This window comes from Perognathus longimembris, chromosome 2 (assembly GCF_023159225.1).
Source record: "Perognathus longimembris pacificus isolate PPM17 chromosome 2, ASM2315922v1, whole genome shotgun sequence".
Classification (NCBI taxonomy): domain Eukaryota; kingdom Metazoa; phylum Chordata; class Mammalia; order Rodentia; family Heteromyidae; genus Perognathus; species Perognathus longimembris.
In genome coordinates, this window is record NC_063162.1 from 48,853,687 (window position 1) to 48,868,657 (window position 14,971).

Consider the following 14,971-nt stretch of genomic DNA (forward strand, 5'->3'; position numbering starts at 1 on the left):
GTTCTCAGGCCCTGAGTCCAAGCCCCAGGACTGGCCAAAAAAAAAAAAAAGAAAGAATAAGAAGGTCAGGGACTGGGAATATGGCCTAGTGGTAGAGTGCTTGCCTCGTATACATGAAGCCCTGGGTTCGATTCCTCAGCACCACATATATGGAAAAAGCTGGAAGTGGTGCTGTGGCTCAAGTGGTAGGAGTGCTAGCCTTGAGCAAAAAGAAGCTCAGGCCTGGAGTTCAGTCCCCAGGACTGGCAAAAGTAAAATAAAAAAACAACAAAGAATAAGAAGGTCACTTTTTACTGTTATGCTTTAAAGGAGTTGGGACAGGGAAGGAGATACTTTCCAGGTAAGGTCTGTAACATCATCTAGCCAGGAACACAGGGCTGAAGCAGCATGTTTTCACTTCATCATGGAGCAGGCTAGGGTGAGTATGAGTTGGTGCAGTATGCACTTGCTACTTGAACTAGATTAAAGCATGTCATGGTACCCTGTGTTCCCTACTCCCATTCTAAACATTGTAACTATGCCTGAGACCTTCACTCAGGTTTCCAGATGACTAATGGCTGAGGATCCTTGACCTTTCAAAATGGCAATTCCAAGAGCAAAGCATAGGAGCTATGACTGAGATGCCACAGAAGTGTTTCTGCTGCTTATAAGTTAAAAAAAAAAATGTGCCAAACGGCTAGTCATTAAAAGGAAAGTTGATTTTCATACCTCCCCCTGAATCTTGCTATGTTTATAATATTTAATTATTTTTATTTGCATAGGAGCTATGACTGAGATGCCACAGAAGTGTTTCTGCTGCTTATAAGTTAAAAAAAAAATGTGCCAAACGGCTAGTCATTAAAAGGAAAGTTGATTTTCATACCTCCCCCTGAATCTTGCTATGTTTATAATATTTAATTATTTTTATTTTGTGTACACACACACACGAAAAGATCTGAGGAGGGATTGGAAAGATGATTCTTTGTGTCTCAGGGGTACTAGAATAGTTGAACTTCTTGGTTTCTAATACCTGAAATGTCATTCCTTGGGTCAACAGTTTAAAACATATACCTAGTCAAGGGAGAAATTTTTTAAGATGTAACAATCATTTTCACATATCTTTACCTGAGGTGGACTCTTCTCACTGAGACCTTACATCATGAAGGTCTTAGACTATAATATAATCTTCAAATGAGGCCATGTGTATAAGCACACACAAAAAGGATGTCTTAAAAGAAAATATTTACCACACAATCAAAATGATGAAATGTATGCATTTAAATATACCACATCTTTCATGAATCTCATCATCTCCTCCCTTCCTTTGCCCTCCCCTCTAATCCCTCTCTTCTTTTTCCCTGCCCTCTTCTCCCTTTTTTTCTTTTCCTAGGAGGTCTTGAAGTGGTGACTTTACACTTGCTAACCAAGCAAGCTATCCCTGGAGCCACCACCCCCCCCCCAAAAAAAAAAAAATCTCAGTATTAGTTCATTGGCAGTGATCTGGGCCTTTCTTGGTCCCTGACAGACCCTACCCAGATGGAAAAAAAGATCTCAAGGATTAAGAAGAGAGCGTGGAGGGTTGGGGATGTAGCTCACTGGTAAAGCTCTAAGCTTTATCTTCAGAATCAGGAGAAAGAAGAGAAAGAGCATGAAGAAGAAATTGGAGAACAGCTTGTTTGTATAAACTAGTACTTGAGAGGCTAAGGCAAGAGGCCGGTGAGCTCTAGGTCAGCCTAGGCTACATAATGCAGTTCTGTCTCAGAAAGACAAAAAGTAATCAAACAAAAAATAACTCTAATGATTAATTCTATTTGCCAAGTAATTATGCCAGTACCAGGTTGGTTGAAAATGGAGTGATGAGGGAGGTACTGGGTACAGTGGCCATGGTAGAGAAAGCCTCACTGATGAGCTGTTTGTCCTTAACTTAATGCCCTTCCTCACACTTGCTTTCTTCTCCAGTGCTGTTGGTGCTTTGTTAGTTATGCTTGTAGTCTTTCTCCAAGCAGAGGTCCCAGATGTAAACACCTGTTTCCTTGATGCATTAGGGGACTCTGAATTCCATGAAATCACATTTTTTGGTGTCTGCTCCATAGCACTTCTGTCTCTAGAAAACAGAACAGAGAGAAAGAGAAAGGGGGGGGGGGAGGGGAGGCAGAGACAGAGACATGGAGAGAGACAGAGAGACAGATGGGAAAAAGAACTTAGATTTTGTGAATGCAAGAACAGCTCAATGGTAGAGTGCTTGTCTAGCATGCACAAGGCTCTGGTTTGATCCTCAGTACCCCATTTAAAAATAAGATTAAGGGTAAATTTCTTGTTTAATGATTATTAAAATTATCTGGAGTTGAGGAATACCTCTTACATTGTTTCAAATTATATCAAGAGGTAAGTGTGGAAAGAATGGGTTATCATTAAAGACAGCGTATTTATGATTCCGCGAGGCTGCCATTATTGATCCCTTAATCTAAAACATAAGAATTTTCTGTTACTTTAGGTTGAAGTCTCAAAAGTAGAGAGAAGCCTGAACTTGTACTGGTTGATTGAATTAACGTTGATATCATTGTATATTGTCAGGACATATTATTTAGGAAAAATTTGACCAGATCCTTAGTTATTTCCTAAAATTCTGATTTCTACTTTAAAGTCATCACTTTAAAAATCCAGATAGCTCAAATGTTTAAATAAAATCACATTTTCCACAGACAAGATGGACTCCTTCCTGTTTCTACTTGCTTATTAGTCATAGTGGGATTTGTTTGGCTTTTATGAATGCTATTAAATTTTAATGTACAGATCAGATGTTTTATTGAAGAAAAAATGGTGCAGTGTCTGTTCTGGCCCTATCATTTTACCACACAAGGGAACCATTAGTGGAAAATCAATTTGATTCCTCCCAACTTTTTCCATTTCGTTTTTTTTTTTTCCCAGTTTCCTTTCTCTTTAATGATTATTTCTAGCATTTTTTTAAATCTGAAAAACTTCCATAGTAATTAGGCCCTTGCAAATAGATGCTGTGTTTGTTTGCTATAATTTTGTCAGGTTTCCTGTTGCCTCTCTGTGGTGAAAATTAATTCAACACATAGCATTGAGCATTACTTTGTGTCAGTGATTGTATTTTAAGCACATTAAGTAGTAAGATAAGATTCCATTTTTTTTTTTTTGTGGGGGTGTATGTGTGAGTGTGCTGGTAATGGGGCTCCTCATTCTCTTTTGACTTTTTTGCCAGTCCGGGGCTTGAACTCTGGGCCTGGACACTGTTCCTGAGCTTTTGTGCTCAAGGCTAGCACTCTACCACTTCAAGCTCCACTTCCTGTGAAGGAAGTAATTAATTGGAGATAAGAGTTTCATGGACTTTTTGTGATTAATCATGGACTGGGATGGCTTTGAACTTTCATCCTCAGACTTCACCCTCTTGAATAGCTAGGATTACAGATGTGAACCACCAGAGTCCAGCTCCTTTGACTTTTTTGCTCATGGCAGTGTTTAGGAGTGAGCTCAGCATTTCACACTTCCTAAGCAGGTATTTTAACACTGAGTTATACCTTTAGAGCGCTCTCTCTCTCTCTCTCTCTCTCTCTCCCCCCCTTCGTCTCTAATAGTTAGAATACTGCTCCATTTTCTTCTGTCTGTTGGAATTCTTATCTTTATTCTTTTTTTATAGGCAGTGTTACATTTTTCTGCCTGTTTATTTTATTTTTGTTTCAGATGTTTTTCTCTTTATTGTTGCTCTTAAGTAACTTTATTGTGATTTTCCCAATGCAGTTCTTTTTTTTTTTTTGTTATCATGTATAGTTGTATAAGAAAGGTTTCATTGTTAGAAAGGTTTCATTGAATTACTTGCACATGTGTACAATGTATTCTGATCAACCCAATCCTATCATTCTCTCTCATCCTATTCTCACTTCTTAAATACTTTCAGCAGGTTTCATTTTTCTACACATAAATAAGCATTCATCTTATTAATGTAGTTTTCTTGATATTTTTCTGCTTGGCTTTATAGATTTCACCAAATTTGGAAAAATTTAGAATTATTAGTTTAAATACTTCTGCTCAACCCTGTCACCTTCTCTCCTTTGGGGACTTCAACTACACAGACATTTATTTTCTTGGAGTCATCTCATAGTTCACTGATCCTTATTATTATTATTAATTTGGCAGTACAGGAGTTTGAACTCAGGAACTCATACTCCCTCAGCTTGCTTGCTTGCTTGGGCCTCTAGCACGTGAGCCATATATCCAGCTTCGTTTTTTGCTGGTTATTTTGGAGATGAAGACTCATGCATATTTCTTCTGAGCTCTCTCAAACCATAATCCACCAGATCTCAGCTTCCTGAGTAGTGAAGATTCCAGATGTGAACCATCAGAGTGCACACCTTTATAGGAATCTAAAGTAAAAGGTCCCAAGTGTATTCTTATCATTTTTTTGTTGTTGCCAACAGCAACCACAAAATATTATTCACAAGCTCAGTGCACTGAATGAATAATGAAGGTATCTGCTGCTACAAATGGCAGATTTTTTTTTTTTTTTTGGCCAGTCCTGGGCCTTGGACTCAGGGCCTGAGCACCTTCCCTGGCTTCTTCCCGCCCAAGGCCAGCACTCTGCCACCTGAGCCACAGCGCCCCTTCTGTCCGTTTTCCATATATGTGGTGCTGGGGAATCGAACCGAGAGCTTCATGTGTAGGAGGCAAGCACTCTTGCCACTAACTAGGCCATATTCCCAGCCCCCAAATGGCAGATTTTAAAATCTAAAATCTTACATACTATTATCAATTGGTCTTGGCTATTTTCCATGTTGGAAAAAAATGTGAATTCACATTCTTTGCATTTGCAGTGATGTTCTTTTGTTTGGTGTGGCCTGGGAGTTGACTGTTGTTTTTTCCCCTCCAGGGTTGAGAATGCTTGCACCAAGCTTGTTCAGGCAGCACAGATGCTTCAGTCAGACCCTTACTCGGTGCCTGCTCGAGATTATCTCATCGATGGGTCAAGGGGCATCCTCTCTGGCACATCAGACCTGCTTCTTACCTTTGATGAGGCTGAGGTAGGCAACCTGAGTGCTATGCAGACCTCTCAGATTAAAAAAAAAAAAAGTCATGTTCTTTTAAAGACAACAATGGAACACTGGATGATTATTTAGGATGACCAAGTGTTAAAGAGCTAAGCATGGTCATATTTGCTATGTGTTGTTTGTTCACTTGCTTGAATCCTCTGATTTCTTATTTTCAGGTTCGTAAAATCATTCGCGTTTGCAAAGGCATCTTGGAATATCTTACGGTGGCAGAGGTAGTAGAGACTATGGAAGATTTGGTCACTTATACAAAGAATCTGGGGCCAGGTTAGTCATATCCAGCTTTTAGCTTTTATAGTACAACTTGCAATGAATTGTCAATGTGGATCTCTACAATGTACAAAAGATAGATGATACGTTGGGCTTTTAGGTGTCTCTATCAGTGGAACTGACATTGGGCTTCTGCTGAGATGTCATTCTCTCTGAAATCTGAATTTGCTTTGTACAATTCCTGGCTCTGGCAAATGAATTACACCAGACATTGCAAGTACTGCTGGAGAATGTAGGAAATATTTTTCTATTACTGTAATGCTGAAGGCCACCCTCAATCCTGACCTCTCTCTTCCACATTACACAGCATTCCTTCAGTGTCTGCCAGCTGGCCTGTAGCTCTTTATGACTTCTTAGGTTGCTAATTAGCCTGCCTACTATTGTGGATTCATGCCTAGCCCAAGGCTGCATAATATAATCAGACCTGGAAGGATAGAGAGCTGTTGTGGTTAAATTTCATTTGGAAATAATTATTGAGGCATCTGAGTATTGAATATTCAAAATACACTGATTCCAGCTTTTTACCCTAGAGAATTATAACATGACCTTGAATGTCCTTAAAGTAAAGACCAACAGAATAAACAGAGTAGGCATTTAATTTGAGGTTTATTATCTTATGATATATTTTTTAATATGATATTTTGACTTTTACCTAATAGTATTTTTTAAATTAACATATGTGGGGGATTTGATTTCATTTTTACCTTTCTACATGTTTACAATGTATTCTGCTTGATCTCACCCCCTCTTTCCACTCTCCCTGCCTTAACAGTACTTTTATGAGGGTTCAGTATAGTTTATAAAGTTAATAAATTTCATTCCTGGAAAGGCTTTGTTTGCCAAGGTGTGTGTGTGTGTGTGTGTGTGTGTGTGTGTGTGTGTGTGTGTGTGTGTGTGTGTGTGTGTGTGCGCGCGCGCGCTCGAATGTATGTGTTGGGGGTTGAACCCAGGCTTTTTGCATGTTAGTCAAGTGCTCTGCTATGAGCTACACTCCTAGGGAGCTGTGATCTGAACACTTCAAATTTTCTCATAGTACTGAAAAAAATTTATTTTCCCTAATGGAATTTTGTTGGCAGAATCCCAATACATAAAGACAAAATGAAGTTATTCTTTGTAAAGAAGAAGCTCCACCTCACACCATCCCTTTAGTCTTAATGGTCTATGGAAAAACCTAAGAAACTCTAGGAGCAGTTTGAAAAAAAAGTCACATAGCACCTTTGAATAATAACCAAAGTAAACAAAAAGCTCTAGCAGATTGATTCTAGAACACCAGATGCTTGCATATTCTACCATTTGTTTTTAATTTTAAATGAAGTATAGCTAATTTTGGGCCAATTTGGACAGCAGAGGGGAACAAAGATGTAAATAAAGCATATTATTGTCATTGTTAAAATGCTTTTCAGTGTTGGCATTCGGTACTAAGTTCATGTGAGAGTCTGCAGAGTAGGCAGAAGTGCTGCATGAAACCTGTATGCACAGTAGCCTGGCAAAATATTTTCCCCCACTTGTGAATTAATTTTTTTCAAATACACTTATGTATATAAATATTAGTGTAAGTTTAAAAAATTGTCTGTATATATGTCAGCTTAGTGGGGTTTTAAATAAATTACTTATCAAAAGAAAAAAAATTGCTTAGATATTATGGTTTAGTGAGAATTTGCTTTGTTTAAATACATGGACAATCAGTTTGGACTTTTCCTACTAATTCATCCTCATCCTGCTCAATTTACTCCTTGTGTCCAGGAATGACTAAGATGGCCAAGATGATTGATGAGAGACAGCAGGAGCTGACTCACCAGGAGCACCGAGTGATGTTGGTGAACTCGATGAATACCGTGAAAGAGTTGCTTCCAGTTCTCATTTCAGGTATTTCCCCTTTCTACTGATGCGGGGAGAGGTAGCATATTTTAAATTCTGAGGCTCAGTTTCTTTTGCTACTTTGATGCATTATCCTTTTATCTCCCCTCTCCCCGGCCACATACCCAATGATCTTGAGGCTTGAACTTAGAGCCTGGGCTTGGTCCCATAGCTCCATTTCTATGTTTTTTGTTTTGTTTTTGTTTTTTCCCCTGATGTTTAATGGTCTCTTGTACTTTCCCTGGCTGGCTTTGAACCATGATCCTCAGATCTCAGCTTCCTGAGTTGCTAGGATTACAGGTGTGAGCCACCAGTGCCCCGCTAGATGCATTATTTTTACCTGAGGGGAAGATGACATCTTGTTAACTGAGTGATTCATGTTGACTGCTGGCTAAGAGCCCAGGATTCATCTTCTCTAATGCTTCCTTTTCCCTCTGCTCACTTAACTAGCAAAAGGGATTTGTACTTGCTAAGTGTCAGTATGTGCCTGCACCCATGTGAGTTTTTTTTTTTTTTTTTGTGCTAGTACTAGGACTTGAACTCAGGTCCTTGGGGCTATCCCTTAGCTTTTTCCACTCAAGGCTGGCTGGTGCTCTACTACTTGAGCCACAGCCCCATTTCTGGCTTTTTTTTTTTGGCTAGTCTTGGGGTCTGGGCTCTGTCTCTGAGCCTCTCTGTGCTCAAGGCCAGCACTCTACCACTTGAACCACAGCACTACTTCTGGCTTTTTCTGAATAGTGTATTGGAGCTAAGAGTCTCATGGACTTTACTGCCTAGGCTGGCTTTGAACTGTGATCTTCAGATCTCAGCTTCCTGAGTAGCTAGGTGTGTGCCACTGGCATCCGACCCATGTGAATACTGTTATACAACAAAATTAAACTCCAAACTTAGTTGCCAATTTTCTGGTTGTTTTTATAGCCATGAAGATTTTTGTAACAACTAAAAACTCAAAAAACCAAGGAATAGAAGAAGCTTTGAAAAATCGCAATTTTACTGTAGAAAAGATGAGTGCTGAAATTAATGAGATCATTCGTGTCTTACAACTCACCTCCTGGGATGAAGATGCCTGGGCCAGCAAGGTTAGTGTTACTGTGGATGAGGACTATGAAAAAATTCCAAGTTTTCTCCTCTTGGGGATTTTGATTGTTCCCAGTCTCACATTTTATCTTGTAATGGTAGCATAAAAGTACTCAAAATTGTTATAGTACTTTTTTCTTTTGCTTTTGTTTTCCTGGGTTATTTGCTAGCTTTGCAAATTTCCTTTTTTTCCAAGGAAAACAGTAGGCATAGGGGTAAATATTGGCAGGAGGTTGAGGTACTGTGTAGCCTTTTCTTCCTGTTGGATTCTCATTGGTGGGGGCTATTGGAGGACTTCAGGTGTGTAGTGAGCTCCTGTGGGTGGGATCTTTGCTTTTGATGTGGGTAGTTGATGCTAGGTCATTAAGATAGGGAGGAGGAGACTTAGCATTTCTAGATGTGTTCTGGATTATTCTGTTTCCCTAAAGGAAGGCTTATTTAAAATACTAGTCTTCACATTTTCCAGTTAGTTTTAGAGATCTTTTCACTCTGTGTAGAAACTCTTCTTGGGTTTCAAAGGGATTTGGTGGAATCCTTGTAGCGCTCTGTGTGCTGTTGCTCTTGTCTACTTCTCCCTGTGTAGTGGCTCTCCAGGTACCAGGGATGTTTGGGCTTTTATTTTCCTTATAGAGCAGATAGTCAGGGGAAACAGTCTCCAGAGTCTAGCTTTTCCATGTATGGAGACAACCCAGTGTTGTCTTTGGGGCCACCCAGCAGGCCATTAGCCTACTAAAAGGGGGGATTTTTGTAGTTGGCTCCCTTTGGATGCTTAGTAGAACTGTGTTTGTGTCCTCTAGGACCCACTATAAGGTAAGGTCAGGTTTGGGCCTAAAATAACCAGTCCTCTCTCTTGTCACCCAGTAAGCTAATTGAACTATTCATAAAAACTTAGTTTACTTACTTTAACTATGGGTTTGTTTACATAGATGTTTAAGGTTATATTTAAAACCTATATAATATCATTTTAAGTCTTTGATATTTATTTTTGCATATTTGACAACTTTCACTTCCCTGTTATGACTTCTTTATGCATTTTTTTTGTTGTTGTTGTTCTCTTGTTTGTTTTATTCTTTTTCTCCTATTTAGAAGGTAAGCTTCCTCTTGCCCTCTAGTTTCTTTTTTGCTTAAAGAGACAAAAGCATGTCTGTGGGGTTTTCTTGTGCTGTGTGCCATGCCTTATTCTGTGTGCCGGTGTAACACTGTGCTCCAGTATGTGTCAGAATGTGATTTAATATGGGACTCTAGGAAATGGTGGGAAGACTGACTCTGGGTCATACTGAGCTTTTTTTTTTTTTTGCTTTTTAAAAACACATCTTTTTGAGCAGGCTCCTGACCTCTTTTGTTTTTCTTTTTTGCCTAGTCATTGCCCCAGCTTCATTTGATGGGCGAGTTTCTAGGTAGCTAGGTAGCTGGTGAGTTATCTGTAGACCCTGCTCTGTGGTAAGGAGACTGGCAGCTGATGCCATCTCTGTATGTGCCTCTCCCACCAGTCTTTGCAGGCTCTGAAATGTTGCTTTTGGAGCTGTGTTTTGGAGATTTTAAGCAACAGTGAAAATGGGCATTCTTCTGTCCGGCATAATTAACCTACCAGTCAAAATCAAAAGGATAGGAAGGGTTGCTGGGGTTTTCTAACTTCAGTCCATTGCTTACTGCATGTTCTGCTGCCTAAGCTGCAAATCACCTGTCATTTTTCTATGATCTCCTGTTTTCCTAACTTTAATCTTTCCTTTGCTTCTAGCAGATGACAAAGTAGTAAGGAAGAAGCATTTAACTTTAATGCTTCTCTTTTTTTGGAGGAGAAAAAGTTACCCATCATTTAGTGAATGAGTGTTACACTATGTAAGCTTTATTTCATACAAGCACCATCAAGAGCTGCTACTTAAAAAAAAAAAAAACCAAGACAAAAGAAAAACAAAATCAGCCGAGTTTTTTTTTTTAGGATCATTAGTTATTTATTTAATTGATTGATTTTCTTTTTTTTTTCTTCAAATTTTTATTATCAAACTGATATACAGAGAGGTTACAGTTTCATACGTTAGGCATTGGATACATTTCTTGTACTGTTTGTTACCCTGTCCCTCATATCCCTCCCCCTTTCCCTTTCCCCCCCTGAGGTGTTCAGTTCACTTTTACCAACCGTTTTGCAAGTATTGCTTTTGTAGTTGTCAGCTGAGTTTTTTTTGGATGGGGAGAGAATAGGCAGTTGGTGGGGCTAGACAAGGAACTGGTTATCACCAGGTTTATTTACAAGTTACTGGTAACTTTCCCAGGTTTGTTCATTTATTTACTTATTTGTCTATCTTATTTATTTTTAGGCAGGCACTTTACTACTTGAGCCATATCCTCAGCCCTTTTTGCTTTAGTTGTTTTCTGGATAGGGTCTTTAGTTTTCACCTGTGGCTGGCCTGTGACTTTGCTCGTCCTATCTACAGCCTCTCAACATAGTTGGGTTTGCAATTGCATGTCATCATGCCCAGTTGGTTGAATTCTTGCTAACTAACTTTTTGGCCCAAGCTGGCCTCAAACCTGTGACCCTTATGATCTCTAACTCTAGAGTAGCTGGAATTGCAGGTGTGTTCCACTACACCTGGCTGTAACTTTGCCAGTTTTATGCTTATCTGAGAGGAGGCCAGTTTGTTAGGATGTTGCAAAACTAACTTTATCAGGAACAAAAGTAAATTCAGTTAGTTCAGCCAAAAGAAACTCAAATATATAATGACATGAGAATGAACCAGATGTTTATTTTTTAACCTGTTTGCTTTTATTATATGTTGAACTGGTTGAAAAAAATCTCATTATACTATAAAAAGATAACATGACATTTCATTCCCAGCCCTGTTTCTATCCACTGTACCTTTATTCACACATCAAGTGTTTTTGTTAGTCATAAGAATATTTAAACTGGGAAGCTTCTTTCCTAAAGGTTTTGTCTGTTTTTCAGCTCAATAGGATTAACTGGAAGGCATCTTTCATTGCTCAACTGTGAGCAGTGATAAAATCAGCCAGACCCTGTGTCCTTGTTCCATCCTGTTTCATGCATACAGTGTTTTTCACTTCTCATCCCTACCAATAAACAATTAACTTTGTCTAACCATACTTGTTTCATGCTTCCCCATTGGTGCAGTATTCTTCTGGAAAGTGATGGTTCCTCTAGAAAAATGGGGGAAGAAAGTAAGTGAAACAAATTCTTGGTAAAAGTATATCTAAAGAGGCAATATAGTAGGTGATTGTCTTACCTTACCTTTCATACTTACATTCAGGTCACACATTTACAAATTTAAAAGTAATTTGGACCTTAAACACTTCATTTCTTTTGAAAGTAAATTTCATCCTCTTCTCAAATCAACTATCATTTTTCAACAGTCATTAAAAATCAAGTTAGCAGGTTTTCTGAGAATATACTATGAAGCCAAAGAATTTTGAGTTAAACATAATTCTAATTCTATCCTATAAATTCCATACTTAGTTCTTAATCTTTGTTTTCTTTACATTTATGAATGTATATCTTGATGCATGCTAGGAATTAAGAGAGAGTATGAGAACAGTTCTGAGCACATTTTTTAAAAAACAGAAGTAGCTTTGCAGTTTGATTCATTGGAGTTTGTTATTCAGTTAGTTGTGGTGAGTCCCCTCCCACTGTGGCTCTAGCCTGGGGATGAGTAAATGCAGTGACTGACTCAGAGCTTCTACTGGGAAGATCATTGTACCTTACCAAAGAAGGAAATACTGGTTAGGACAAGCAATCCTGTAATACTAGTCCTTACTGCCAGCCATGGGGATTTCAGAGTTTAATTTTATTTATTTAAAACAATAAGGTTGGATATAGCCTTCTGAATGGGTGTTCTAGTATTAGGTTTTTTCAACCAATGGAATGAGGGATTTATCTCAAGTTCATTCAGGATAGGTAACCCAAAGATGTCTGCTACTTTATCCCCACTCTCCAAACCTATAAGGAGAAAGTCCCATAATGCTAAAGGGGTTGATGTTTCTCATTTGGTCTAAGTTATCTTCAGCAAATATATCTTCTTATTTGCTCACAACAGGCATAGAATTTTGGAGCTGGGAAGGCATTCTTAGAGATGATGAACTGTAAAGCCCAGAGAAAGTAACTTACTTGATGTCTCAGGACTAGGCAACTTTCTCTTGTTGTCCAAGCTGTTCTCAGAAATACCTTTGTTCAAAACACTGGATTGTTCAAAACATTGGTGGCTCATGCCAATAATCCTAGCTACAAAGGAGGCTGAGCTCTGAGGATCGCAGTTCAAAGCCAGCTTGGGCAGGAAGGCCCATGAGATTCATATCTTCACCAGAAAACTGGAACTAGACCTGTGGCTCAAAGTGGTAGACCGCTAGTCTTGAACAAGAAGAGCTCAGGGACAGCACTCAGACCCTGAGTTTAAGCACCACAGCTGACAAAAAACAAAACAAAAGAACTGCCACTGGAGTAGTGGTGGTAGAAATGTGGTCAGAAATGAAATGAAGTAGAAAGGAAGGTGTTAGTAGAAGAAATCTTTATATTTACAGTTTTCAGTTTACTGACTACGGTTTCTTTTGACTGTCTATAGGAGGAGCTCAGTGTTATTGACAGGAGTTCTTTTTTTTTGGCCAGTCCTGGGCCTTGGACTCAGGGCCTGAGCACTGTCCCTGGCTTCTTCCTGCTCAAGGCTAGCACTCTGCCACTTGAGCCACAGCGCCGCTTCTGGCCGTTTTCTGTATATGTGGTGCTGGGGAATCGAACCTAGGGCCTCGTGTATCCGAGGCAGGCACTCTTGCCACTAGGCTATATCCCCAGCCCAGACAGGAGTTCTTAAACTCTAACAGATATGTTGAATTTTAGGAATGTGTTTGTTAGTGCTTGGGAAATTGTGTGAATATTTTTTGTCCTGTTTAGTTTGTGTTTTTTTTAGGGGGGAGGGGGTCAATACCGGGGTTTTGAGCTCAGAGCCTTCTGTTTGTTAGGTAAGGGCTCTGCCACTTTAGCCATCTCCCTAGCTCTGTTAGCCTTTACATAAATTTGAGATCCAAGAAGTGGTATGGCTCAAGTGGTAGACTGAGGAGCTCGGGTCCAGCGCCCAGGCCTACAGTTCAAATCCTACAACTGACCCCCCCAAAAAAATTATAGACTGGAAATTTGAGATCCAGTGAGATCATTGAGGGGAGAAAAGTGGCTACAAGAGAACCTAATTTCAGGTTATTCTTAGGTAGCTTCCTAAGTGATAGCCTTTATTGCTTGACTAGACACTAAAATATTTTTGAATTTGCATTTTTGAAATCTAGCAAGTTTATCTATTGGTTTTATATCTAGGTTTAAAAGTTGTTAAGGAGGTTACTAATATATTTTTAATTAAGTAATTTTATATTGACAATTGCTTTTATCATAGACATTTACCTATACTTTGACAACTTGTGTTATACCTTATAATTTGTTTGCCCTGGAAGGGTGTTCAACTCCTTAAGAGTTAGTTTGCCTGTGACTAAAGACTTGTATTACCTTTGGAGGTTAGGTTTGCTGTATACGGTGGTATAAAACAGTGGAAAGGAGGAGCAGAGATTTAAATTATGTAAGAAAGCATTAAAAATACTACATGTCTACTTATGCTAGTAACAAATGGACTTTGAAATAGATCCCCTTAAGATGCTGCCTTTTATTGATACCTCCCATGATTCCATAGAACTTGATAATAAAATTATTTTAGTTTCATTTCCTCAGTAATGTAGGCTACTTCTTTTTTGTTGTTGCTGTGGCTAAAAATTAAGGTTAGACTAGGAGAAAGAACAGTTCTATCTTGTTAAAGGAGGGAATCCTAAAGCAGAGATTCCTATCATCTGAATAGGTAAAATCATCTGAATAGGAAAATCTGGGATCAGGGCTGCTGACCACAGGCTATGAATGCTGACTGTGTTGTGCTTGCCCTGGCTCTTTGAATTGAACTAGAAATGCTTCTAGTGCCCCCATGTGGCAAATTGATGGTATGGCACATTAAGAGAACTCTGGTTCTGTAGGATTGGAATTGCCTAGAATCCTTCTTTGCCGTCTTGTGCTACTGAGTTTTTAAGTCAGGGCATCACACCTGCTAGGCAAAGCATTCTACCACTTGAGTTATGCCCCCAAGTTCTTTTGATTTTAGTTTGTTTTTCAGACAGGGTCTTGCATAAACTTTGCCAAGGCTGACCAATCCTCCTGTCTTCTCCAGAGTATCTGGATTACAGGCATGTTCTACCATGCTCAATTCATTCTCTGCATTTTCCTATATTAAAAAAAAAGTTAGAATGTAATATATTCTAAAGGGATAAACTTGTTATCTCCCAATGCATCTTGGGAGGTTTTAAATTAGCCTTAGTTCATTATCATGAATCTTGGTTGTGAAACGTAAGTCAAGACCTGTATGTTATATCCTACCTTTCCTTGTTATTTTATGGATAGGAGCAGGGAAGGATAGAAAAATCTCACTTCTTGCATAACACTTAGTGTTTTTTTTTTTTTGGAGAATTGAAACAAAATCATTGCATTAAACTCTTCGTTTTTGTTTCCCAACCAGTAATTTCAAGTTTTCCAGATTTGATATCTAGTGAAATCTCATCCAGTGTGTAATGTGTCTTTCCACATACACGAAGATGTAAAAGAACAGTGTGATCTGTGGCACGACACACTAAGGAGCCTTTTCTAAAGCGTGGAGGGCTCTTGCAGGGCTGAGGTAGATGGGTATTTGACTCATTGAAAA

General features: G+C 39.0%; 1 protein-coding gene across 2 annotated transcripts in view; it reads left to right on the plus strand.

Annotated features, from left to right (window-relative positions):
- Vcl (vinculin) overlaps window positions 1-14,971 on the plus strand; it is a 98,149-nt gene that overhangs the window by 46,987 nt on the left and 36,191 nt on the right. For both annotated transcript variants that reach the window (XM_048339089.1, XM_048339088.1), the window contains exons 3-6: window positions 4,868-5,018; window positions 5,204-5,312; window positions 7,059-7,181; window positions 8,091-8,251. In XM_048339089.1, the coding sequence (XP_048195046.1) occupies window positions 4,868-5,018; window positions 5,204-5,312; window positions 7,059-7,181; window positions 8,091-8,251 (544 nt within the window). The remainder of the gene's footprint in view (window positions 1-4,867; window positions 5,019-5,203; window positions 5,313-7,058; window positions 7,182-8,090; window positions 8,252-14,971) is intronic.